This window comes from Symphalangus syndactylus, chromosome 6, assembly GCF_028878055.3.
Source record: "Symphalangus syndactylus isolate Jambi chromosome 6, NHGRI_mSymSyn1-v2.1_pri, whole genome shotgun sequence".
Classification (NCBI taxonomy): domain Eukaryota; kingdom Metazoa; phylum Chordata; class Mammalia; order Primates; family Hylobatidae; genus Symphalangus; species Symphalangus syndactylus.
This window is the reverse complement of record NC_072428.2, coordinates 130,547,179-130,575,065: the sequence shown is the minus strand read 5'-3', so window position 1 is coordinate 130,575,065 and position 27,887 is coordinate 130,547,179. Positions and strand designations below refer to the sequence as shown.

Sequence of the window (27,887 nt, the reverse complement as noted above, 5' to 3'; positions counted from 1 at the left end):
CAGTTCCAACATGGTGAAACCCCCATCTCTACTAAAAATAGAAAAATTAGCCAGCCGTGGTGGCCCACGCCTGCTATCCCAGCTACTTGGGAGGCTGAGGCATGGGAATCGATTGAACCTGGGAGGCAGACATTGTGGTGAGCTGAGATCTCACCACTGCACTCCAGCCGGGGCAACAAGGGAGACCTTCCCTCCTGCTCCCACAAAAAAAGGATGGCCAGTCACAGTGGCTCACGCCTGTAATCCCAGCACTTTGGGAGGCTGAGGCAGGAGGATCACCTGAGGTTAGGAGTTCAAGACCAGCCTGGCCAACATGATGAAACTCCGTCTCCATTAAAAATACAAAAATTAGCCAGGCATGGTGGCTCGTGCCTGTAATACCAGCTACTTGAGAGGCTGAGGTACAAGAATCGCTTGAACCCGGGAGGCAGAGGCTGCAGTGAGCTGAGATCGCACCATTGCACTCCAGCCTGAGCGACAGAGCGACATTCCATCTCAAAAATAAGAATAGAATAGGCCAGGCGCAGTGGCTCACACCTGTAATCCCAGCACTTTGGGAGGCCGAGGCGGGCAGATCATGAGGTCAAGAGATTGAGACCATCCTGGCCAACGTGGTGAAACTCTGTCTTTGCTAAAAATACAAAAATTAGCTGGGCGTGGTGGCGTGTGCCTGTAGTCCCAGCTACTCAAGAGGCTGAGGCAGGAGAATCGCTTGAACCTGGGAGGCAGAGGTTGCAGTGAGCTGAGATCATGCCACTGCACTCCAGCCTGGTGACAGAGCAAGACTCCATCTCAAAAAATAAAAAATAAAATAAAATAAAGGATGGAATCAGTCGGCAGCTCAGACTGGAGATCTGGGAGGCACACTGTTTTGCACTGCTGTGTGCGACTCCCCTGGCATTGGTGGGCTTTCTACTCATTCTGCCATGTGTCAGACACTCTGCTATGTGGTAGGAAAACAGAGAAAAGACACAGCTGGCATGGTGGCTCACGCCTGTAATCACTGCACTTTAGGAGGCTGACGTGGGAGGATTGCTTGAGCAACGTAGTTTGAGACCAGCCTGGGCAACACAGTAAGACCCCCATCTCTACAAAAAATGTAAAAAAAAAAAAAAAAAAAATTAGCCAGATATGGTGGCTGGAGCCTGCAGTCCCTGCTACTAGGGAGGCTGAGGTAGGAAGATCACTTGAGCCCAGAAGTTCAAAGTTGCAGTGAGCTATGATCATGCCACTGCACTCCAGCCTGGGCAACAGAACAAGACCTTGTCTCAAAAAAAAAAAAAAGAAAAGAAAAGAAAAACACAGACTTGTCTCAGCGCAGTGGGGTGACAGAGACATAAGCCGACTATCCAGGACCACATTAGAGGCAGGTGGAGGCAGTGAGTTCTGGAGACCAAGGGAGGGCCCTCACTCCCAGGGAGGTGAGTTCTGAGGGCCAACACTTAGAACAAGTAGTCAGCACATTGCAGGCAAAAGGAGCCATCCTACAGAGATATGGGGACAGGTGAGGCCTAGCTGTCACCTTCAGGACTGCAAAGTAGGCCGGGCATGGTGGCTTATGACTGTAATCCCAGCACTTTGGGAGGCCAAGGCAGGTGGATCACTTGAGGTCAGAAATTCAAGACCAGCCTGACCAACATGGTGAAACCCTGTCTCTACTAAAAATACAAAAAAATTTAGTTGGGCCTGGTGGTGCACGCCTGTAATCCCAGCTACTTGGGAGGCTTGAAGAAGAATCGCTTGAACCCAGGAGGCAGAGGTTACAGTGAGCCGAGATCGTGCCATTGCACTCCAGCCTGGGCAACAAGAGCGAAACTCAAAAAAAAAAAAAAAAAAGAAAGAGAAAAAGAACTGCAAAGTAGTTCACTAGGGCTGGCGCAGAGAAAGGAAGGTGGGGGAGGGAGAGATGAGCCAGCAGTGGTGGACAGAGGCCAGCTCACAGAAGGCTGCAGGGCCATGCTCAAGAGGACAGACCATCCTGAGGGCATCCCTCCTCACCGTTAAAGTAAATTCCCTCCCATCACACACACAAACTCAGTGCCCCATAGGAGGCCACCCCCATTCTAGTGGGCACATTCAATGATTTGCTAAGGCCACGTCACAAATCAAAGAAGATCCGGAAGGAAATGCAGACAAGGACTTGGGTTCGTTCTGAGCTTCTAAAAAGAGAATTCCTTGCATTTTTGAAATACTGAATCAGAGCCTTCTTTGCTTTGGAACTGGGGGCACAGAAGCCTGAGGGGTGGCTGCAGCCCCAGGAAGGACTGAGATGTGGGGCCAGTCAACCGGGTGGCGCAGATGAGGCCACCTGAGAAGTCCATGTGGAAAGAAGCAGTGCCAAAAACAAAACAAACAAAAACTGAAGCACTGTGGTTTGGAGAGGAAATCTGACTCTGAGCTACGGAAAACAAAAGGGAAGAAAAAAAGGCATAGAAAAATGGAAGGGACAAACTCTGTAGATGTGAGATTCCTCAGGAGGCGGGGCGGGAAGCGGCCCCACCCTCTCCCCTCATGCGGCGCATCTGGTCACCTTTCTGATGCACCTCTTTGGACAGCAGCCATCTGGCTGTTCCCAGCCTGCTCCCACCCTGTGTTTTAGTTCGCTATTCACTTTTAAATGTCAGCGTGATTGTACTCCCAGTGCACTTTTGTCAGCTCAGGAAGCAGGCCCTCTCTGTAAGTCTGCAGCTGGTGCTGGGCGCTGGGGAGCTCTCCAAGCTCCCGGGCACTGGGGAATTCAGCTGAGGGAGTTCTCAAGGTTGGAGCCCTGGAAGCCAGGATGAGTAATAACCCTTCAGTGGCCAGGATCGGATTTCATCAGCACCATAGTAACTGTCTTTATCCTCTCCATCCCCCACTTCCTCCATCCCCTAGAGGTGGAATTCTCAGGCTTGGATGTCGGGGAGAGGAAAATGATGGATTTCAGAAAGGCCTGGGCAGAAATGGAAAGCCAGCCAAGGAAACCCAGCACCCCTCAGGAATGGTGGTGGGGACAGAGTCCCCAGGGAACATGCCTGCGGGGTGAAGATGCTAGACTTAGGGAGGACCCACCCTGAGAAGATGTCTGGGAAGGGCACAGCTGGAGAGGAGCCGTGGGCCCCCCTCACACACCCCAGCCTCCCCCAGGCTCCCTCCACGGGGAAGAAAACAAAGTACCATCGATTTTTCTGGTAAAAGTACAGTGAGACACCACTGCACTCCAGTCCTGGTGACAGAGCGAAACTCTGTCTCTAAAAATTAAGAAGAAAAAGAAAAAACTTAAAAACAAAGTGCAGGGAGAGAAAAAGTGGGAACAGAAAAGGGAAGGGGCCTTGTCAGAGACAAACACATCCCCAAAGGGCAATGCAGGGGGACATGTCAGAAGGCTCAGGGCACAAAGAAACCTGGAAATGCCAGCCGGGCTCAGTGGCTCACGCCTGTAATTCCAGCACTTTGGGAGGCCAAGGCAAGCAGATCACCTGAGGTCAGGAGTTCAAGACTAGCCTGGCCAACATGGCGAAACCCCGTCTCTACTAAAAATACAAAAATTAGCTGGTCGTGGTGGCACACGCCTGTAATCCCAGCTACTCGGGAGGCTCAGGCAGAAGAATCACTTGAACCTGGGAGGCAGAGGTTGTGGTGAGCGGAGATCACACCATCGCACTCCTGCCTGGGTGACAGAGCAAGACTCTGTCTAAAAAAAAAAAAGAAAGAAAGAAACCTGGAAATGCCTGCCGTAGCGATGTCTGGGAGAGGACTTGACACCTCCGCCTTTTCGCTGGACAGATTTCTGGGTGGACAGGTTGGACGCTGGGCCAGCCCCTCCCACAGAGCTGCTGTCACCAGAGACAGACAAAAATGAGCAAAGCCCAGCGGCCGAGAGTGGACCCTGCCTGGATTCCTGGGCCTTGGCTGTTCCCCAGCCACCCTCCCTGCCCTACTCTGGGACCCCTCGACAGAGGAGAGAGTCACCAGCACAGTCCATAGGAGAGGCATTGGTGTTTCTCTCCAACCTTCCACAGTGCCTGGCATTCTGCCCTTGGAGATTTCGTCTTTTCAAACAGCTCATGCCGTGAGTGGGTCAGACGCCAGCTGTGGCTGCCGCAAGCAGGTCTCCCCACAGGCACATTGTGCCCATCAGGGGTTTTCTTCTGCAGCAGCTGCCAGATGTCAGGCACTGTGAGGATGGGATTTCTGTGGGAGAAGAGAAGGCAGCAGGAACGTGGATAATTGTGGTGCCCTCCTTGGAGCCAGAGCCAGGCGATGGTACAGTAATGGTGTGCATGTGTGAGAAAGACCGTCGTTGGGTTTTTAGACCCTTTACAGCTTTCAGAGGTACACATCCCTCCCCCATCACTCAGGGAGGTTTCCCAGAGTAGGGGGGACCCCTGAGCATCCTTAGCCGTTGGCCCTGGGTCTCCTTGTTCTTAAGACACGGCCCCACGTGGCTCTGACTTTCCGGGACTCCCTGTCTTGTTTTCTCTGAAAGCAGCCTCGCTTTTCCTGTTACAAATGGCTCCACATGCTCTCCCCGCTGCCCAATAAATCGTCCTTCCATCCTGCACGGGTTCCATGCAGACCTGAAGAGATGGAAATCTGCATAAAGAAAGGCCCGAAGAGCTCTGAGACAGGAAGAGGGTAAACAAAGCATGAGCGAAGCTGATGAGGATGATGGCAGTGACGGGGCGTGGAGCGGCCTCTGTGCCGGGCGCCTTCTGAGGGTCTGACCTGCGTCATTTCACGCCCCCCACAGCCCTGTCACGTGGGTAACTAACAGGCGTGCAGAGGATCCATCATTCTGCTCAAAGAAGCAGGGAGTGGGAGAGCTGCCGGGCTTTGGAGAGGACGGAGGGAAAGCAGCTGGGCTGCAGGCTCCAGGGATGGGTGAAGGGCAGGGTCTGGGGCCCTGTCCGTCTACAGAAATGTATAAGGAAAGTCTCCCTAGCACAGGCCCTCAGGACCCGCTTTGTGCTCGGCAGTCAGGCTAATAGGTCATGGGGAAGTCTGTGCTTTTCTCCTCAGGGCCCTCCCTGCCTCCCTTACGGCCTTTGGCCTTCCAGCAGGGTCCCAGTGAGACAGGTATGATCAGGTCACCCCCAAGGCCTCCCCCAGCTTTGAAACTCTCTGACTCCATGGGCCAGGTGGAGGAATCCGTATCCACTTCGATCTCTCTGATTTACGGGAAAGTAGCCATAGGGAATTGAAGTGTTCTTTGGCCAGGCCATGACAAACAAGGGTTTGGGGACCAATGGTTGGCTGCAAGTTGCCTGACCTGGAAAATTCTGGAAAGTCTTTAGGCCAAGTGCAGTTGCTCACGCCTGTCATCCCAGTATTTTGGGAGGCCGAGGCGGGTGGATTGCTTGAGGCCAGGAGTTCGAGACCAGCCTGGCCAACATGGCGAAACCCTGTCTCTACTAAAAAGACAAAAATTAGCCAGGCGTGGTGGCACACGCCTGTAATCCCAGCTACTCGGGAGGCTGAGGCAGGAGAATCACTTGAACCTAGGAGGCAGAGGTTACAGTAAGCTGAGATTGAGCCACTGCACTCCAACCTGGGCAAGAGAGCGAGACTCTGTCTCAAAAAAAATAAAGAAAGAAAAAAATTTTTAAAAAGGGCCGGGTGCAGTTGCTCATGCCTGTAATCCCAGCACTTTGGGAGGCCAAGGCAGGTGGATCACCTGAGGTTGGGAGTTCAAGACTAGCCTGGCCAACATGGTGAAACGCCGTCGCCATTAAAAATACAAAAATTAGTGGGCATGGTGGCGGACGCCTGTAATCCCAGCTGCTTAGGAGGCTGAGGCAGGAGAATCACTTGAACCTGGGAGGTGGAGGTTGCAGGGAGCTGAGATCACACCACTACACTCCAGCCTGGACAACAGAGTGAGACTCTATCTCAATTTAAAAAATCAAAAAAAGAAAAAGAAAAGAAAGTCTTCAGGTTAAGTTACAGCTTGTACCCTTATCCCCAGTACTCCTGGGGCTGCACATGCACTCATGCCCAACCCTGCTCCGCTCATGTGGCAGAAAGCCTCCTTATTCTCCTGATTTCCAGCTGTAGCTCCTAACTAAATGAGGGCATGGAACAGGGCATGAGAACAGGACATGTCACAGACTCAGTGCATGGCCCAGTGACATCCCAGAGGGGACCTTCGCCTACTCTAGGTCGGTAGCCACCCCCGCAGCACTCTCCCCCACAAACACAATTTATTCTCTCATCATCGCTGCGAGTCTCCCACTGCAAGAGGAAGCTTCAGGGAGTTATGGCAAAGATTGTATGAGTTATAAAAGGGTTTTAAGTTGAGCCAAAAATCTATCAAGTTTAGAATAACATTTTTGCTCTGTTTTATCTTTAGGGTGGACATTGAGTGTTCTAATGGCTCTGTCAAGCAGGAGTTTGACAGATGGAAAGGAAAGAATGCTGTTGTGATGGCTTGTTCTGTGGTCATGACAACAGATAAATACTTCTCTACACCCTTGCCTTCATTTTCCTGATGATAAACATTTTGTTTTTTACTTTACTAATTTCAGTTCCCCAAAGTTTTGGCTAAACCTACAGACCAGGCTGAATGCTAAAGTCAGAGCTGCACGTAAACAAACATGTGCAAAAGGTTTTAGAGGGAGGCCGGGCATGGTGGCTCACGACCGTAATCCCAGCACTTTAGGAGGCCAAAGCGGGAGGATCACTTGAGCCCAGGAGTTTGAGACCAGCTTGGGCAACATAGCAAGACCCCATCTCTTAAAACAAACAAACCAAAAAAAAAAAAAAAACACCTTTATGGGACAAAGTTTTTAATATTCAAGAAATGTATGAGCTGGGCATACTGGCACATGCCTGTAGTCCCAGCTACTCAGGAGGCTGAGGTGGAAGGATCATGTGAGCCCAGGAGTTTGAGGCTACAGTGAGCTATGACTGTACCACTGCTCTCCAGCCGGGATGGGCCTTGTCTTTAAAAAGCAAATTAAAAAATAAAACAAATAAGAAATTGACTTATATGTTTGTAGTGCATTAAACCGTAAGCTAAATAATAGACTACTGGCTAGTGATAAGTAGGATTAGGTGGGCAAATCTTGACACATACAGGAGTTTGAACCTTGTCTTTGACATATAGGTAACTACACAAATAAGTTCATATGTAGCTGTGCACTTTTATCCTCTTAATTGTTCGGTTTTGTTCATTTTTAATAAGTTTACACAAGCTTAAATGAGAATCCCATGTCCTCTCTAGAATTGGTTGCACCCAGCAACATTTGCCATCCCAGGAGGTTGGGCTTCTCACCACACCCTCTCTAGGGAGATGAGTTTGCCCAAGGCCTAGCCGAAAGTGTTTGAAGCTGCCACCTTGCTGCTCTGGCATCCATAAGATACTTCAGAGGTCTAGCTAGTCCTCAGCGTGGTTGACAGAGTCTTAGAGATAAGTACATTTAGTTCAGCAAAGTCCTATGAAAAATACAATTTTAGGCGGGTGCAGTGGCTCACGCCTGTAACCCCAGCACTTTGGGAGGCTGAGACAGATTGATCACCTGAGGTCAGGAGTTAGAGACCAGCCTGGCCAACATGGTGAAACCCCGTCTCTATTAAAAATACAAAATTAAGGCCGGGCGCGGTGGCTCACGCTTGTAATCCCAGCACTTTGGGAGGCCGAGGCGGGCGGATCACGAGGTCAGGAGATCGAGACCACGGTGAAACCCCGTCTCTACCAAAAATACAAAAAAATTAGCCGGGCGTGGTGGCGGGCGCCTGTGGTCCCAGCTACTCGGAGAGGCTGAGGCAGGAGAATGGCGTGAACCCGGGAGGCGGAGCTTGCAGTGAGCTGAGATCGCGCCACTGCACTCCAGCCTGGGTGACAGAGCAAGACTCCGTCTCAACAACAAAAAAAAAAAAAAAAAAAAAAAAAAAATACAAAATTAGCTGTGCGTGATGGCAGGCGCCTGTAATCACAGCTACTCAGGAGGCTGAGGCAGGAGAATCACTTGAACCCAGGAGGCGGAGGCTGTAGTGAGCCAAGATGGCACCACTGTACTGCAGCTTGGGCGACAGAGTGAGACTCCATTTAAAAAAAAAATACAATTTTAATAGTGTAATTGTACAGCCTGATTAAATGTTAAGTATTAACCACCTATTTTTGCATATGAACACCAACAAGATACCAATTGGAGCAAGATTTAGAGTTTAGCATAGCCACAAATGCAGTTGTCTTCTAATCCAGACCCATCACTGACATATCCTGGGGCTGGAAGCTTATTCCAGTTCTTCTCTTGGAGTCGAATCCCTCCCAGACTGTACTGGCTTTGAAACGCTGTCATCTTCACCTTTTGGATGCACTGCAGCCGCTGGAAACCTCTCAGACACGTTTCTCTGAGATTCTTTTTTTTTTTTCCTGAGATGGAGGCTTGCTCTGTTGCCCAGGCTGGAGTGCAGTGGCATGATCTCGGCTCACTGCAACCTCTGCCTCCTGGTTTCAAGTGATTCTCCTGCCTCAGCCTCCCAAGCAGCTGGGCCTACAGGCACGTGCCACCATGGCTGGCTATTTTTTCTGTATTTTTAGTAGAGATGGGGTTTCACGATATTGGCGAGGCTGGTCTCAAACTCCTGACCTCAAGTGATCCGCCCACCTCAGCCTCCCACAGTTTTGGGATTATAGGCGTGAGCCACCACACCCGGCCCTCTTAATGAATTTCTTAGTGAGTGTCACCATCATTCTTTTGTTCTGTCTCGGCTAAGGAGCCCCAGAATTACCTTCCCTGACACCCTTTGTTCTTTTGATGGCCTCAACAAAAGCTCCTGTTTCCAGCTCCTGGCCTTTGCTCTCTCTTCTGGGTTTATCGTTTGTAGATGTTAAAGTTGGAAGGACGGCCAGGTGTGGTGGCTCAAGCCTATAAATCCAGCACTTTGGGAGGCCGAGGCAGGTGGATCATCTGAAGTCAGGAGTTTGAGACCAGCCTGACCAACATGGTGAAACCCCATCTCTACTAAAAATACAAAAATTAGCCGGGCGTGGTGGCACGTGCCTGTAATCCCAGCTCCCTCAGGAGGCTGAGACAGGAGAATCACTTGAACCCGGGAGGCAGAGGTTGCAGTGAGCTGAGACCACACCATTGCACTCCAGCCTGGGCAACAAGAGTGAAACTCCATCTCAAAAAGTAAAAAATAAAAAATAAAAGAAGCTGGAAGGACATCAGCAACGATTTAGCGATGATCTAGTCTACTTTAGTTATTTCAAGGTGAAGAATCTGAGGCCTGGAGCAGTTAAGGGCTTTACCTGAGATCACACAGAGAGTAACAGAGCTAGTTGTCTTGAAGCCCAGCCCATGTTCATTTTCAACTGTGTGGCACACGGCCTCGGGGTTTGCAAGTACAGTGATGGAAACCAGGAGCCACTGCATGGTGACTCCCACCTCCTGGTAGGTTTCACCACGCACCAGACCACACCTGAGTTTACCTTTCACTCATGTTCTCGGGACTGGTACACCAAAAAGAGAGCTACTTTGCTTGGGATACTAAAGGATATTCACTGAATCTGCCTTCCAGTTCCTGGGGTGTTCCTCTAATTCGGGAAACTCTTCATTTACTTTTCTCGTAGCATCTTAGAGGAAGCTCTGTGCTGGATCCTTATTGGTTCATAGAGAGTTGGAAGCCAGCTGAGCATAGGAACACCAAGCATGGAGCAGAGGCTTGGTAGCAATCAGAACTAAAGAGTTGGCTCCAGGAAAACTTTGGCATTCCTTACAAGTGCGTCCTGATGTTCTGGAATACTGCTCCAACCCTCAGGAACCACCACCCAACAGCAAAACATCCTTGGACCCAACCCTTCTCACCCATGTCCAACTTTTAACCCTGCGGCCCAGCTAACCTCCCACTGGGGCCTTCTCTTCCCTGCCCCACTTTTGTACAATTGATCACAGCTGTGAGTGCTGGCGTTTCTTTCCTCCACACCACGTAATGCAAGCCAGCTGCAAGCGAGGACTCTCTTTCTATGTCTTCCTTCAAAAACACTGCCTCTTCTCCAGCCCCTCCAACTCCACGCTCTGCAGCAAGCCCTCTTGACCAGTCATCCCTAGCATCCCCAGAACCACTGCCTATTGGCATGTTCCTAAGGGACCACCAGTCCCAGCAGTGCCCACCTCCCATCCCCCTCCTTGAGGTCTCCTCTGGCCTTCACAAGTCAGGGAATAAAATTTTATTACCACTTGCATCAGGGATTGAGAAAAACAAGCTCCATTCAAAATAATCCTTTCCTGCCCTATCATTTATTTTGAGGAAAGGGCTGCCACTCATGGAATTATTCACAAAATTTGACCTTTCCTTTTAATGTTTAGGGGCAGAATTGTTTTTAGAACATTGGTGTGGGCCGAGCATGGTGGCTCACACCTGTAATCCCAGCACTTTGGGAGGCTGAGGTGGGCGGATCATGAGGTCAAGTGTTAAAGATAAGCCAGGCCAACATGGTGAAACCCCGTCTCTACTAAGAATACAAAAATTAGCCGGGCGTGGTGGCATGTGCCTGTAATCCCAGCAACTCGGGAGGCTGAGGCAGGAGAATCACTTGAACCCTGGAGGCAGAGGTTGCAGTGAGCCAAGATCGCACCATTGTACTCCAGCCTGGGTGCCAGAGCAAGACTCTACCTCAAAAAAAAAAAAAAATTAACCAGGCATTGGTGGCACGTGCCTGTAATCCCAGCTACTTGGGAGACTGAGGCAGGAGAATCGCTTGAACCCAGGAGGTGGAGGTTGCAATGAGCCGAGATCGTGCCACTGCACTCGAGTCTGGGCGACAGAGTGAGACTCCATCTAAAAAAAGCAAAAACGTTGATGTGGGCTAGAGAGCAAGAGGAATGAGACCCCTTCACCTGCCTGCTTGTTGCCATATTGTCTCCAGCACCCTGTGCTCCATGAACTCCGGCTAACGAGGTATTCATGATAACCAGGTACAGAAACGTTCGCTGCAGCTACAACAATGGGATCAGACTACTCAAAACAAACTTGCCACAGGAGATAGTCAACAAACAGTGGCAGCTCCTCCCACGCGGCCAGCTGGTTCCCCAGCCGAGTCGTCATCATTTGTCGCATCAAGCCTGAACACTGCTGTCCTGGAGCCCCATGCATCCAGTTCACTGAGTGAACTTTGGCTTACTTTCTGTCACGTTTCTCCACCAGCCTCTGCATCTAGCACTGGCATTGCTGGTCATCTTTCCTGATCTTGCTCCCACGACCTTCTCCTCCAGATGGTTCACATTCACCTCAGCTGAACCAGGGCCTCCGGGTATCCCAGGCCCTGGGGGCCTCTCTGTCACTGCAGGTAACACAGGGCTTTAGAAGTCCCAAAGGGCTGTACAGCAAGGAGAAGGGAGCAGCCCCTTGTACTTCCTCCTTCTAGGAACGAGACCACAAGGAAGTAAAAACGCAGGTAGCCGGCCAGGCGCGGTGGCTCACGCCTGTAATCCCAGCACTTTGGGAGGCCAAGGCGGGTGGATCCCGAGGTCAAGAAATCGAGACCATCCTGGCCAACATGGTGAAACCCCGTCTCTACTAAAAATACAAAAAATTAGCCAGTCATGGTGGCGTGCACCTGTAGTCCCAGCTGCTTGGGAGGCTGAGGCAGAAGAATTGCTTTAACCTGGGAGGCAGAGGTTGCAATGGGCCAAGATCATGCCACCACACTCCAGCCTGGCAACAGAGTGAGACACTGTCTCAAAAAAAGAAAAAAAAAAAAAAAGCAGGTAGCCTTTTCTTTGAATTGGGAAAAAAAGTTAAACATGTTTTTGTTTTGTTTTTCTATTGCGATGATTGAAAAAAAAACACACATAGGCTATCCTCACTGTGCCTCCTTTTTATGTACATGTAATTTTTTTGTTTTAGAGATGGGGATCTAACTATGTTGCCCAGGCTAGACTTGAATTCCAGGGCTCAAGAGATGCTCCCACCTCAGCCTCTGGGACTTAGTAGCTGGGACTACAGGCACATGCCACTGTGCCTGGATCGTAGGATGCCTCCTCATGCCTGCATTCCTCTGAGCAGCAATCCTGCCTCCTCCAGTCTGCAGGACCCTTCTCTCCCTACTCTGCCCCATCCTACATTCAGAGGTTACTTTAGCCTCATTTAGCCTCTTTCTTCCTACCTCAAAAATCCAAAAGAAACTGAACTCAATCCCCAAGATCTCGTCCAGGTCTAAATTCTGTCATTCTGTAACTGTGAAGTCAAAAGTACTTGAACCACAAGTCTGAAATGTAAGAGGAATCTTAAACACAAATACTGCGTTTTTTCTTCTCCTTTAATGGACTAAAGTCAGAGTTTCAAAGACTAGGGAAATGGACCATAGATCTTCTCATGAACCACTTCATTTCCAAGTCACATTTAAGCACTTTGGCAAACGTGCTATAAAAAGAGACGGTTTCATGCAAAATACCTTCATGCAAGGATTTCCTTCTTAAGGTCTCTTTTATTTTTTTGAGACAGAGTCTCGGCCGGGCGCGGTGGCTCACGCTTGTAATCCCAGCACTTTGGGAGGCCGAGGCGGGTGGATCACGAGGTCAGGAGATCGAGACCGCGGTGAAACCCCGTCTCTACTAAAAAATACAAAAAAAAAAAATTAGCCGGGCGCGGTGGCGGGCGCCTGTAGTCCCAGCTACTCGGAGGCTGAGGCAGGAGAATGGCGTGAACCCGGGAGGCGGAGCTTGCAGTGAGCCGAGATTGCGCCACTGCACTCCAGCCCGGGCGACAGAGCGAGACTCTGTCTCAAAAAAAAAAAAAAAAAAAAAAAAAAAAAGAGACAGAGTCTCACTCTGTTGCCCAGACTGGAGTGCAGTGGCATGATCTTGACTCACAACAACCTCTGCCTCTCGGGTTCAAGCGATTCTCCTGCCTCAGCCTCCCTCCCAAGAAGCTGGGACTATAGACACCCGCCACCACATCTGGCTAACTTTTTTGTATTTTCAGTAGAGACAGGGTTTCACCATGTTGGCCAGGCTGGTCTCGAACTCCTGACCTCAGGTGATCTACCTGCCTCAGCTTCTCAAAGTGCTGGGATTACAGGCGTGAGCCACTGTGCCCGGCACCCACTCCCAGCCTTCTAGTCCAAATCATTGGCTTCAAGCCCTTTTCATTGCAGCCCACAATGAGAAGTAGATTTTACAATCAGACCCAGGGGTGTGCCTTCCCATCCGCCCCCACCACAGACACACAGATAGTTGTTTTGTTGTTGTTGTTGTTTTCCTTTGAGACAGAGTTTCGCTTTTCTTGCCCAGCCTGGAGTGCAATGGCGTGTTCTCGGCTCACTGCAACCTCCGTCTCCTGGGTTCAAGCGATTCTCCTGCCTCAGCCTCCCGAATTGCTGGGATTACAGGCACGCGCCACTATGCCCAGCTCATTTTTTTGTGTGTGTGTGTGTGTGTTTTTAGTAGAGATGGGGTTTCTCCATGTTGGTCAGTCTGGCCTCAAACTCCTGACCTCAGGTGATCCACCTGCCTCAGCCTCCCAAAGTGCTAGGATTACAGGCGCGAGCCACCGTGCCCGGCCAACACACACACAGTTATTCACAGCTGGGAAACATGCAGCACACTCTCTTATTTTCTATTCTATTCTTTTTGTTCTTCTTTTTAATGCTGATTGCAACCCTCTAAAATGATTTTAAGACCCACTAATGGGCTGCAAACTATAGTCTGAAAAATCTTGCTCTAGAAACAATTATCCTCATGTGTATGTTAATGTTCTGATTTTCTAAGTCCTGACTTTACAACCATAGCACACAAGCATAGCAACTTTGTAGCCTGGCTCCAAGCATCAACATAGATTAGTCCTAAAATAAAAAAAATAAAAAAATTTAGAACAAAGTGAATTCAGTACATTCAGTGGCTTATAGATCAAGGAACTAAAACACAAATGGTAAGGAATTAACTAAAAGTATTAACATTCTTGAATATTTGAAAGGAAGTGATGCCTTAGGAAAAGGTATCTCTGCTTTGACAGAAGATGAAGATCTAGATCCTTCCAAAGACGTAGAAGTCGGCCGGATGCGGTGGCTCACGCCTGTAATCGCAGCACTTTGGGAAGCCAAGGCGAGCAGATCACCTGAGGTCAGGAGTTTGAGACCAGCCTGACCAATATGGTGAAACCCTGTCTCTACCAAAAATACAAAAATTAGCCAGGCATGGTGGCGCATGCCTGTAATCTCAGCTACACAGGAAGCTGAGGCAGGAGAATCGCTTGAACATGGGAGGCGGAGGTTGCAGTGAGTTGAGATCATGCCGCTGTACTCCAGCCTGAGAGACAGAGTGAAATTCTGTCTCAAAAAAAAAAAAAAAGAAAGAAAGACATAGAAGTCAACTTCACCCTAAGCTCTGGCTGGATTATTGATGGTATTCTTCTTAATATAAGTCCTAACTTCATTATTCTCTCACTCTTTTTTTTCCTTGCTATCTTCCAAATGCAATGTCTTACTCTTACCCAGCTAATAAAGAAGACAGTATAGGGATAAGAATGAAATCTTGGGGTAGCATTTTTCTCATCTTGGGGGTGATCATTTGAAAGAAAAGGTAAGGACCGAATATCAGTGCAATGCATGGATGCCATGCTGCTAAGAGGTATTTCATGACTCCAGTGAGTATCAGGAGAACGATTATTTGCAAAGACAGGGAACAGGAAGGTTAAGAGACAGGGTGATAAATGAACAAGATTCAATAGTACCATTATTAGTCCATGGGCCCCCAAACTAGGAAGTGGAAAAGAAGGCTACGTATACATATATTTTTTAATTTTAATTATTTTAATTGTCATATAAAGATGGCATATATTTATCATGTACAACAATGATGATTTTGTTGTTGTTGAGACAGGGTCTCCCTCTGTCATCCATGCTGGAGTGCAGTGACACGATCACGGCTCACTGCAGCCTCAACCTTCCAGGTTCAAGTAATCTTCCCACTTCAGCCTCCTGAGTAGCTGGGACCACAGGCACGTGTCACCACCAAAGGCTATTTTTTTTTTGTAGAAACAGGGCCCCACCATGTTGCCCAGGTTGGTCTCAATCTCCTGGGCTCAACTGGAACATGATATTTTAATACATACATATATTTTGTTGTTGTTGTTTTGTTTTGCTTTTTATTATACTTTAAGTTCTAGGGTACATGTGCACAACGTGCAGGTTTGTTACATATGTATGTATGTGCCATGTTGGTGTGCTGCACCCATTAACTCGTCATTTACATTAGGTATATCTCCTAATGCTATCCCTCCCCCCTCCCCCCACCCCACAACAGGCCCCAGTGTGTGATGTTCCCCTTCCTGTGTCCAAGTGTTCTCATTGTTCAATTCCCACCTATGAGTGAGAACATGCGGTGTTTGGTTTTTTGTTCTTGCGACAGTTTGCTGAGAATGATGGTTTCCAGCTTCATCCATGTCCCTACAAAGGACATGAACTCATCATTTTTTATGGCTGCATAGTATTCCATGGTGTATATGTGCCGCATTTTCTTAATCCAGTCTATCATTGATGGACATCTGGGTTGGTTCCAAGTCTTTGCTATTGTGAATAGTGCCACAATAAACATACGTGTGCATGTGCCTTTATAGCAGCATGATTTATAATCCTTTGGGTATATACCCAGTAATGGGATGGCTGGGTCAAATGGTATTTCTAGTTCTAGATCCTTGAGGAATCACCACACTGTCTTCCACAATGGTTGAACTAGTTAACAGTCCCACCAACAGTGTAAAAGTGTTCCTATTTCTCCACATCCTCTCCTATTTTTAGTAGAAATGGGGTTTCACCATGTTGGCCAGACTGGTCTCGAACTCCTGACCTCAGGTGATCCACTCACCTCGGCCTCCCAAAATGCTATGATTATAGGCGTGAGCCACCGCACCCAGCCTGACCATTTTTCTTGAAGAGAAACTCCCAATATTTCTCCCAGTGTTTTTTTGGTGTTTTGTTTCTGTTTTTGAGACAGTGCCTCACTCTGTCACCCCAGCTGGAGTGCGATGGCGCAATCTCAGCTCACTGCAACCTCTGCCTCCCAGGTTCAAGCAATTCTCCCACCTCAGCCTCCCAAGTAGCTGGGATTACAGGCGTGCATCACCATGCCCAGCTAATTTTTGTATTTTTTGATAGAGACAAGGTTTCACCATGTTGGCCAGGCTGGTCTTGAACTTCTGACCACCTCAGCCTCCCAAAGTGCTAGGATTACAGGCGTCAGTCACTGTGCCTGGCCTCTCCCAATGTTATTATTTTTAAAAGTTTCGATGCATAAAATAAATGGTTAGCCCTCAGTCATCTCTTTTTTTTTTTGAGATGGAGTTTCATTCATATTGCCCAGGCTGGAGTGCAATGGTGCAATCTCAGCTCACTGCAACCTTCACCTCCTGGGTTCAAGCAATTCTCCTGCCTCAGCCTCTTGAGTAGCTGGGCGTACACCATGCCTGGCTAATTTTTTGTATTTTTAGTAGAGACGGAATTTCACCATGTTAGCCAGGCTGGTCTCGAACTCCTGACCTCAGGTGATCCACCCACCTCGGCCTCCCAAAGTGCTGAGATTACAGGCGTGAGCCACCACGCCCAGTAACCCTCAGTCATCTCTAGTATATCATCTTTGACCAGAATTCTGGGTAAGGCTCAACTGTGTATGAGCTTCACTTTTACATGAACCCATTTGGAGCTGACCGCTGGCATGTGAGTACCAAAGGAGTTTTCTGTCCTTTTCCCGGATTTCCTAGGTGTTCATGCTCAGCTGAGAGAATGCTTGGAACAGAACAAAGCAAAAGCTACAGTGTTTCAGTAGAAAGCATCTTCAGATCTTCAGTAAGAATATGAGCATTCATGAGAAAATAGGCTTTCACTGTTTTTGTGTTTTTGTTTTGTTTGGGTAGGGGGCAGGGAGTAAGCGTGGAAATGAATGTAAATTAAAACCTTATAAGAGTCTGGGCACGGTGGCTCACACCTGTAATCCCAGCACTTTGAGGGGCTGAGATGGGCAGATCACTTGAAGTCAGGAGCTCAAGACCAGCCTGACCAACATGGTGAAACCCCATCGCTACTAAAAATACAAAAATTAGCCAGGTGTGGTGGCACGTGCCTGTAGTCCCAGCTACTTGGGAGGCTGAGGTGGGAGAATTGCTTGAACCTGGGAGGCAGAGGTTGTGGTGAGCCCAAATCACACCACTGCACCCCAGTCTGGGCAACAGAGTGAGACTCTGTCTCAAAAAAAATTAAAAACAAAAATAAATAAATAAATAAATAAAAACCTTACAAGAGTATAGCCCACAAAAAAAGATCAGGGCAGGAGGGTGCGGGGCGTGTAGCTCACATGTGAAAATGCACTTGTAAAAATTATCCAGGACATTAAACTTGTCCCTGTAGCTGTGCCTCCAAGCCTCTCGCATAGGCTCTAAGTGCCTGGTGTGGCCTGTGCTGAGACCATCATGTGCTCCACCCGATCCACGTGTGTCCTTTCCTAATCATCCTGCCTCTGGGAGGAGGCTTCTGCCCTGGAGGCTTCCCTGGACCCTCGCTGAGTCGGCCTCTCTCCCTGTTCTCTCCCTGGCTGCAGCACCCTGTCCAAGTGCTGCCACGCAATGGTGGCGCTGATCTACCCCTTCACCTGGCAGCACACCTACATCCCGGTGCTGCCACCCGCCATGGTCGACATCGTGTGCTCGCCGACGCCCTTCCTCATCGGGCTGCTCTCCAGCTCGCTGCCGCTGCTCAGGGAGCTGCCGCTGGAAGAGGTGAGCTCCCACTCAGCCCTGTTCCCCTCCCTGCAGGGTGCGGAGAACAGAGCGGGGCGCTGGCCCTGCAGGCATCATGGAGCGGTTCTCAGAGCCAGCAGTGTTGGGGAGCAGGGCGTGGAGGCACCAGGGCTTTGTCTGGCATGGGTCCAGCCCAGAGGCTGACTCAGTCAGACCTTCAGTGACTGCAAACACTGTTTTCCCTTCCAGATGAAATGCCTGCTATGAGCACCCCTTGAGAAGGTCAGCAATGAACAGTTTAGCCAGATGTCAAAACTCTTCAGTCATGAATAGCCCTCTCCTCTCCCTTGCCCTCTCACCCACTCCCCCACATTGAGGAGCAAGATCTGGTCCGTTGTCATATCCGTTAAAAGTGTTTTTAATCCCCAAGTTCTGGGTGTCCGGTTTAGCATCGAAGCGGGGAAAGTCCTGCTTGGCACTTCTGGAGTTACTTAGTCCCAGCTCATTCCTCTAAATGGTTTTGACCCTGAGGACTGGGGACTTCCAGCAGTCAGAGAAGGAAGCTTAAATAATGTTGCTCAGCCCTGAAGCTCCAGGAGGAACGCCTGTCCCTCTGTCCTGCAGTTCTGTCTGGGTCCCCAGAAGCTGCTCCTCTAATTGCCCAGATAGTCTTAACGCCCCATTAAACATCACCTACCGGCCTTAGGGCTTTCAGTGCAGGCTTGAGAGCAGCCAGGAGTTCGTCTGGGTGCCCTGTGCTCCTGCAGGTGGCTGAGTTCAACCCCGGAGGGTGTGAGTGGGAAGGAAGGAGAGGTGGCCCTCCGCTCCTGGGCAGGTCTCTGGGATATGGGAGAACTCACATGTTTCCAGCTGTTGTTATGGTGACCATCCACGCCCCTGGCTCCTCCTCCATCACGGCCAGTGGCCTTGGCTGGGGTCTGAGTGAGGGTCGTGCTCTCAGTAGCAGCAGCACTTGTGTGACCTTTGCGCCCCAGGCACCTCACTTGCCCCACCCTGGTCCCGTCCCAGGTCTCATTCTCACTCTGAGGATGAGGGAGGAAGTGCTTTATCCTGAAAGCCTTCAGCCGTGAAAGCCCAAAGCCTAACCGAGTCTCCAGGTGGGTTTCTCTCCTCCTGTCCCCTGGAGGGAAATGACATGGTTAAGTGGGCAGCTGGGGGAAGGACAAGGCAGGGGCCCTAGGGTGGGAACCAGGGAGGCCTGCAGCATCTTTTGCCCATCTCAGTAGCCCACACCCTAAAAGGCAGAGTGAGAAGCTCTGCCTCAGCCAGTGTGAGAGCCAGGCGGGGTGTCCAGCCACAGCACACATGCGTCCCAGCCTGCGGTGTTGGTGTTGAAAGCATGCAGTTCAGGAAGGACCCTCCCCAGCCCTGCTCTTCATTATCTGTGGCTACTGTGGCAATGTCAGGAAACCACAAATGGCTCACCCCCAGCCCCGCCCCAGCTGCCTCTCTGCATGCCAAGAAGGAAGAAGGCTATGAGTCCATCCCTATCCCAGAAGCCCTGGTGACAGTAACAGTCCCTTTCCTCTCATCTCATAGGTCCTTGTGGTTGACCTCGTCAACAGCCGGTTCCTCAGACAGGTGAGGCCAGTGACGACCTCCTGTTCCCTTTGTCTTTACCTATTTGTTGTTTGGGGCTCAGCTCTCCAGCCTTGGAAAGGCTCCCTGGGATTGCAGAGCAGGGTGGCAGAGCTGTGTGACCCCAGGACGGGGCTGGGCTGAGGACAAGCCAGAAGGCAAGGGGCAAAAAGGAAGGGTTTGGGCAAAGGATTGCTTTCTACGTGTTCTGACACAAAATGGTTTTCTAACAATTAGAAAAAGAATCTTTGTAATCTTATAACTATAGGCACCTAGATTTTTCATTTTTAAAAATAGCTGGGTGCAGTGGCTTACACCTGTAATCCCAGCACTTTGGGAGGCTGAGACACGTGGATCACCTGAGGTCAGGAGTTTGAGACCAGCCTGACTAATATGGTGAAACCCCATCTCTATTAAAAATACAAAAATTAGCCAGGCATGGTGGCGGGTGCCTGTAATCCCAGCTACTTGGGAGGCTTAGACAGGAGAATTGCTTGAACCCAGGAGGTGGAGGTTGCAGTGAGCGGAGATTGCGCCACTGCACTCCAGCCTGGGTGACAGAGTGAGATCCCATCTCCAAAAAAAAAAAGACAGGGTCTCACTATGTTGCCCAGGCTGGTCTCAAACTCCTGGCCTCAACTGATCTTCCCACCTCAGTCTCCTCAGTAGCTGGAGGCATGCACCACCATACCCAGCTTCAATATGCATTTACGCCTGTAGTCCCAGCTACTCGGGAGGCTGAGGCAGGAGAACAGTGTGAACCCAGGAGGTGGAGCTTGCAGTGAGCCGAGATCACGCCACTGAACTCCAACCGGGGTGACAGAGCGAGACTCTGTTTAAAAAAAAAAAAAGAATATTTGCCCTGGCCTGGGCACACTTATAATCCCAGCACCTCCGGAGGCTGAGGCAGGAGGATCACTTGAGCCCAGGAGTTAAAGACCAGCCTGGGACAACATGGTGAGACCCCTGTGTCTACAAAAAAATTTAAAAATTACCCAGGCCAGGCCGGGCGCGGTGGCTCACGCCTGTAATCCCAGCACTTTGGGAGGCCGAGGCGGGCGGATCACGAGGTCAGGAGATCGAGACCATCCTGGCTAACACGGTGAAACCCCGTCTCTACTAAAAATACAAAAAATTAGCCGGGCGAGATGGCGGGCGCCTGTAGTCCCAGCTACTCGGGAGGCTGAGGCAGGAGAATGGCGTGAACCCCGGGGGGCGGAGCCTGCAGTGAGCCGAGATCACGCCACTGCACTCCAGCCTGGGTGACAGCGAAACTCTGTCTCAAACAAAAAACAAAACAAACAAAACAAAACAAAAAATTACCCAGGCCTGCTGGTGTGCACCTGTAGTCTCAGCAGCTACTCAGCAGGCTGAGCCAGGAGGATCACTTAAGCCTGGGAGGTCAAGGCTGCAGTGAGCTGAGATCATGCCACTGTACTCCAGCCCAAGAGACAGTGTGAAACCCTTTCCTGAAGAAAGAAAAAAAGAGAAAAGGAGACAGGAAAAAATGTATATATGTGTGTGTGTGTGTGTGCACACGTGCACTTTAAAAGGACTGAAAGGAAAACCCACTAAAACATTAACGCTTGTTGTCTCGGGGAGGGAAACTGAAAGGAGACAGATTATGAGTGATTTTAAATTGTTTTAGTACATTCGTATATTTTTATAATGATCATCAGTTACTTTCACTAGCAGAGAAGGTAACACACATGTATTTTCTTTTTATCATTTGCTAGAGAGGCCTAACTTCTATCAGATTTTGCAAGAAGTAATTATAGTAATTACAGAAAATTTCTCTGGGCATTCCAATGGATTACTTCCAAGTGTTGCCACATTGCTGAAAAGTTCAGTGGCATTAATGCTGTTTTTTATCATTACTTTCACTTCCTCAAGGCCCATAGGGTAGGCCCTTCCCAAGACCCTCCTGCTCCAAGGCCCAGATCCCAAAACCAGCCTTGGATCATGCAGGCCATCTGCCCTGGCCAGAATCTCCTGGTTACCGGAATCCACTAGCTACCCTACAGGATGGGGCAGTGGAAATCATCTATTGAGTATCCTCTCAGTGCCAAGCCCTTTCACAGGGTAATTGTAGTCCATTTTAGCTTCACAACAAGGTACAGATTGATTGGTAGTCCATTTTACAAGTGGGGAAAATGAGGCTCCCGTTGCTTGTAAAAAGTAGGCTTGGCTGAGTGCGGTGGCTCATGCCTGTAATCCCAGCACTTTGGGAGACCAAGGTGGGTAGATCACCTGAGGTCAGGAGTTCGAGACCAGCCTGGCTAACACAGTGAAACTAAACTACTAAAAATACAAAACAGTAGCCGGGAGTAGTGGCACGTGCCTATAGTTCCAGCTACTTGGGAGGCTGAGGCAGAATTGCTTGAATCCAGGAGGCAGAGGTTGCAGTGAGCCAAGATCACGCCATTGCACTCCAGACTAGGCAACAAGAGTGAAACTCTGTCTCATAAAAAAAGTAGGCTCAGGCCGGGCGCGGTGGCTCACGCTTGTAATCCCAGCACTTTGGGAGGCCGAAGCGGGCGGATCACGAGGTCAAGAGATCGAGACCACGGTGAAACCCCGTCTCTACTAAAAAAAATACAAAAAATTAGCCGGGCGCGGTGGCGGGCGTCTGTAGTCCCAGCTACTCGGAGAGGCTGAGGCAGGAGAATGGCGTGAACCCGGGAGGCGGAGCTTGCAGTGAGCCGAGACTGCGCCACTGCACTCCAGCCTGGGCGACAGAGCGAGACTCCGTCTCAGAAAAAAAAAAAAAAAAAAAAAAAGTAGGCTCAAGATTGAAACCTCAGACCTCTGGCTTTCAGTTGTATTCCTTCCATGAAACTGGAGACTGAGCCAGGCCTGCCCTGCAGTGACTCCAGTGTGTCCTGTGGCCAAGACGCAGCCACCGTGCCCATAAGCCCACCTGCTACCTCTGCTTTCCAGATGGACGATGAGGACTCCATCCTGCCCCGGAAGCTTCAGGTGGCCCTGGAACACATTCTGGAACAGAGGAACGAGCTGGCTTGTGAGCAGGACGAAGGGCCCCTAGACGGCAGGCACGGTAAGTGTTCGGCCACCTCCCAGTGAGTCTCTCCCTTCCACTCTGAGGGTCAGGGAACAAATGGGCAGTGGCCAAGGGCCAAGTAGGAATATGGGCAAGGGAGACATAAGGAGAGAAACCAGGGCCTCATTCTGTTTATCTGGATTTCATTCCCACAGTGAATTGTGGGAAAGATTTTCCCACCTCCCCCATTTTGGCCTTAAAGTACCTTTTTAAAAGGGGAGCGTGGAAATTATCTTGTCATGGTGGCACATGACTGTGGTCCCAGCTACCCGGGAGGCTGAGGCAGGAGGATCCCTCGAGCCCTGGAGGTTGAGGCTGCAGTGAGCCACACCACTGCACTCCAGCCTGGGCAACAGAGTGAGACCCTATCTCAACAAATCAAAAATTAAAAACTGTGGCCAGGCGCAGTAGCTCACACCTGTAATCCCAGCACTTTGGGAGGCCGAGGCAGGTGGATCACCTGAAGTCAAGAGTTCGAAACCAGCCTGGCCAACATGGTGAAACCACATCTCTACCGAAAATACAAAAATTAGCAGGCCATAGTGGCAAGCGCCTGTAATCCCAGCTACTCAGGAGTCTGAGGCAGGAGAATCACTTGATCTAGGAGGCAAAGGTTGCAGTGGACCAAGATCACACCACTGCACTCCAGCCTGGGAGACAGAGCAAGACTATCTCAAAAAAAAATAAAAGGCTGGGCACAGTGGCTCATCCCTGTAATCCCAGCACTATGGGAGGCCGAGGTGGGCAGATCACTTGAGTTCAAGAGTTCGAGACCAGCTTGGCCAACATGGTGAAACCCCATCTCTACTAAAAATACAAAAATTAGCTGGGTGTGGTGGCACGTGCCTATAATCCCAGCTACTCGGGAGGCTGAGGCAAAGGAATTGCTTGAACCCAGCAGGCAGACGTTGCAGTGAGTCAGGATTACGCCACTGCACTCCAGCCTGGGCAACGGAGTGAGACTCCATCTCAAAAAATAAAAACAAAATAAAAATAAAAACTTTTTAACAACTTAAAATTTAAAAAATTAAGCAGGGAAAGAAATGTCTTAATAACCTAGGGTAACCCTCCTCCTGGATAATCGCAGTTTCCATCCAGGGAACTAGCAGTTACTGTACTTTGATTACCAATTGGCTTGTCTCAAGAGCTCTGGCCCAGCCTGTCTGCTCTCACCGTTCCTGGCCTTTCCTCCCCTTACTCAGGCCCAGAGTCCAGCCCCTTGAATGAGGTGGTGTCTGAAGCCTTTGTCCGCTTCTTCGTGGAGATTGTGGGACACTACTCTTTGTTCCTGACGTCGGGCGAGCGCGAGGAGAGAACCCTGCAACGGGAGGCCTTCCGCAAAGCTGTCTCCTCCAAGAGCCTCCGCCACTTCCTGGAGGTCTTCATGGAGACTCAGATGTTTCGGGGCTTCATCCAGGAGCGGGAGCTGCGCCGACAGGATGCCAAAGGTGAAGGGCAGCTTCTCTGTTGGGGCCGAGTCAGCTAGAGCTCCCTATATTCCAGGCGGCTGATGAGCAGGGAGAAAGATCACAGGGCAGGGGCACAGACAGGACTGTGTCCACCTCCCCCAGAGAGCTTGCAGTTATGCCCTGACTGAGCTGGTGGGAAGGCCCCCTCTCCTGGCTTCTCTGTTCCCTCTGCCAGCCTCTCCCAGAACCACATTCCAGTGCCTGTGGCAAGGTCTCCTTCTGTCCCATTCTTTCCAAATTGATAAAATTCTCAGGCTGGGCACAGTGGGTGACTCACGCCTATAATCCCAGCACTTTGGTAGGCCAAAGCATGCAGATCTCTTGAGGTCAGGAGTTCGAGACCAGCCTGCACAACATGGTGCAACCCCTTTTCTTTTCTTTTTTTTTTTTTTTTTGGAGATGGAGTCTCGCTGTTGCCCAGGCTGGAATGCAGTGGCGCAGTCTCGGCTGACTCTCAGCTCACTGCAGACTCCGCCCCCCAGGTTCACGCCATTCTCCTGCCTCAGCCTCCCCAGCAGCTGGGACTACAGGCACCCGCCACCTCGCCTGGCTAATTTTTTGTATTTTTTTAGTAGAGACGGGGTTTCACCATGTTAGCCAGGATGGTCTCGATCTCCTGACCTCGTGATCCACCCGCCTCGGCCTCCCAAAGTGCTGGGATTACAGGCGTGAGCCATCGCGCCCGGCCCGCAACCCCTTTTCTACAAAAATGTTTTAAAAAATTAGATCAGCATGGTGGTGTGTGCCTGTGGTCCCAGCTCCTCAGGAGGCTGAGGTGGGAGGATCACTTGAGCCTGGGAGGTGGAAGTTGCAATAAGCTGAGATCATGTCACTGCACTCCAGCCTGGTTGAGTGAGACTCCGTCTCAAAAAAAAAAGAAAGAAAACTGATTGGAGAGTATGAGTTACATTTAAGTATCTCTTTACAGATCACTTGGTAAAAGAGGTGTGAGACACACAAGCTTAAAAACTACCTGGAAGCCAGCCATGGTGGCTCACGCCTGTAATCCCAGCACTTTGGGAGGCCAAGGCAGGCGGATCACCTGAGGTCAGGAGTTCGAAATCAGCCTGGCCAACATGGTGAAACCCTGTCTCTACTAAAAATGAAGAAAATTAGCCAGGCATGGTGGTGTGGGCCTGTAATCCCAGCTATTCAGGAGACTGAGGCAGGAGAATCACCTGAACCCAGGAGGCGGAGGTTACAGTGAGCCAAGATTGCACCATTGCACTCCAGCCTGGGCAACAAGAGTGAAACTCCGTCTCAGAAAAAAAGAAAAAAAAAGAAAAAAAACTACCTGGAAAAAGCCGGGTGCTGTGGCGCGCGCCTGTAATCCCAGCACTTTGAGAGGCTGAGGTGGGCAGATCACCTGAGGTCAGGAGTTCAAGACCAACCTGGCCAACTTGGTGAAACCCTGTCTCTACTAAAAATACAAAAATTAGCTGGGTGTGGTGGCAGGTGCCTGTAATCCCAGCTACTCAGGAGGCTGAGGCAGGAGAAGCACTTGAACCCAGGAGGCAGAGCTTGCTGTGAGCCGCAATGGCACCATTACACTCCAGCCTGGGTGACACAGCGAAACTCTATCTCAAAAAAAAACCCTGGAAAGAACCCTCTGTCCATGAAAGATCAGTCAGCAATGAAGACAGAGTGCCTGAAGCTCAGACCCCAGGGGTCTGAGAAGCAGCCTAAGAGATGGCCTATCCGGCCAACCTCCCTCCACACACCCACAGAGGGACTCCTAGAAAACTAAGCTACTTGGCCAGGGCCCTCGTACAGGCGAATGCAGGGAAATGGGAGAGCACAGGCACCCCTCCCGAGCCAGGACAGTCCGGTTCAACTTTTTTTTTTTTCTTTTTTGAGACGGAGTTTCGCTCTTGTTGCCCAAGCTGGAGTGCAAAGGTGCGACCTTGGCTCACTGCAACCTCCACCTCCCGGATTCAAGCGATTTTCCTGCCTCAACCTCCCGAGTAGCTGGGATTACAGGCGTGCACCACCAGGCCTGGCTAATTTTTTGTATTTTCAGTAGAAACAGGGCTTCCCCATGTTAGCCAGGCTGGCCTTGAACTCCTGATCTCAGGTGATCTGCCCACCTCAGCCTCCCAAAGTGCTGGGATTACAGGCATGAGCCACCATGACTGGCCACTCCGGTTCATCTTTAAAACTGCCCGCCTGGCACAGTGTAGACGCTCGGAAGGCGTTTGTTGAATAAAAATAGGATTTCATCTATGAGGTGGCTTTATAGCCTTCCAAAGAGAGTTACTGCACAGGTGGGGCAATTATAAGAGCAATAAAACCCTTATAAAACCTCCTGATTCAGAGCATGTTTATAGGAGCAGCTTAGTCTCAGAAACAAGGTTTCTCTTTTCTCTGGTAGGGAGGAAATAGACATGTTTAGAAGTGCAAAGACCAAGAACTCAAATGGCTTGAATTTCTCTTGTTAACAGGTCTGTTTGAGGTCCGAGCCCAAGAGTATCTGGAAACACTCCCCAGTGGAGAGCACAGCGGTGTCAATAAGTTCCTGAAGGGACTAGGTAAGGCCCCGGGCTCTGGGTGCCCAGCCTGTGTGCCTCTGAGCTGTCTGTCTCAGAGTCCCAGCCAGTTCCCTCCACTGGAGCCAGCGCCCTGAATAATGCAGAGCTGGATGCCCAGCCTGTGTGCCTCTGAGCTGTCTGTCTCAGAGTCCCAGCCGGTTCCCTCCACTGGAGCCAGCGCCCTGAATAATGCAGAGCTCTACGGCCTGCGCTGGGCAGATGCTACTGGCATTTTAACCTCCTGTTCTAATCTGTCCCCAAAGAGAAAGCAAAGGAAACGCTGCCCCCAGCACCTCCTTATCTGGGTCCCTGGGCTTTCTTGCTATCTTCTTTCTCTATGATCTCCTACATTGTTAAATCTCAGTGGAACTGAGCCAAGGGAGCATGGCAGGAATCAGACAAGGATGTCTGGCAAGAAAGACTCGCACTGGTGTCCAAATTCCTCTGGAAAGTAGAAACGTGACACTTACAAGGACTGCAGTTTAATCAGTGAAAATGCCCTTACAGGGAAAGGGAGGATGAAGACAGCCAAAAAAGAGGACGGAGGCCCCAGTAGGGAGGTGTCTGCAGCAGTGCAACCTTCCCAGAGGGCCTGCGAAGGGCGCCATATCTGTGCCTCCTGCAGGACGGAGGGCTACCGGGAAGCAGAGTGTTTTAAATACACACAGCATTGCTGGGCACTTTCTCCTCCCTTGGCTCCTGAGGGATGTGTTAATTCGGTGCTTCCTTTATTACCACAGAAGAAGCCAGCCCTCCTAGACAGCTCTGATGGTCTTCCTTTCAAACCCCCCCAAGTCTGAGGAAGACCCTAGGGGGATCTCTGGAAAGAACAAAGCCCCTTTGGCTTCTCCAGAGCAAGGAATGAGGCTCCCCCAGGTGGCGTGGGGGCCCCGTTACCCACACCACTTCTGGGTGGAAAGGGCAAGATTTACCTCACCCTCCTTTGTCTGCCTTGTGAAATGTTGTCATTTTCCTTTTTTTTAGGCAATAAAATGAAATTTCTCCACAAGAAATAACTCTCAGCTCAGCCTCAAGAGAAGACTTCCTCCTAGTGCAGCCCCATGCTTTAAAAACAGTTCCTGGTGGCCTTTCTGAAAGGCTGGGTCCCAGGTTGTCGCCGTGCGGAACTGGAGGCCGCGGTGGCTTCTGGCTGAGGCTGGGCTCTCCCCTGGACGAGAGCCTGGGAGCCGCCCAGGAGGACAGCCCCGGAAAGGGAGCCCGAGACCAGGCATGTTGCTGACATGCAAATGGGTTGTTTTGGCGGTTGGAATTTTTTTATCTTAGATATTAAAAGTAAGAAAAACGTGTGGGTTTTCTGTTTATTATGCCAAGGCCAAGAGGAGCCTGTCCTGCCCTACACGTTCCCCTCGTTGGTCCCATCCGGCTGCTCAGCAATGGAGCTAAGAGGAGTGGTGATGGGCAACAGAAATGAGGTGCTCCTCTGGGCGGGACTGAGGACACACGAGGACTGTGAGGGGAGGAGGCAGAGCCGGTGCCTCGGGTTCAGGGAGCGAGGCCTCCTAGTGAAAGACTGGGCCCTTGCCCTGGAGTGGAGGCCGGGGAGGAACGGGAGCT

At 50.3% G+C, this 27,887-nt stretch overlaps 1 protein-coding gene across 4 annotated transcripts in view; it reads left to right on the top strand.

Annotated features, from left to right (window-relative positions):
• DENND2A (DENN domain containing 2A) overlaps nt 1–27,619 on the top strand; it is a 125,000-nt gene extending 97,381 nt beyond the window's left edge. For all 4 annotated transcript variants that reach the window (XM_055284212.1, XM_055284208.1, XM_063641651.1 and 1 more), the window contains 6 exons: nt 17,517–17,694; nt 19,216–19,257; nt 22,195–22,312; nt 23,518–23,763; nt 26,226–26,312; nt 27,297–27,619. In XM_055284212.1, the coding sequence (XP_055140187.1) occupies nt 17,517–17,694; nt 19,216–19,257; nt 22,195–22,312; nt 23,518–23,763; nt 26,226–26,312; nt 27,297–27,328 (703 nt within the window). In that variant the 3' untranslated portion in view covers nt 27,329–27,619. The remainder of the gene's footprint in view (nt 1–17,516; nt 17,695–19,215; nt 19,258–22,194; nt 22,313–23,517; nt 23,764–26,225; nt 26,313–27,296) is intronic.
• Nucleotides 27,620–27,887: the final 268 nt, after the last annotated feature.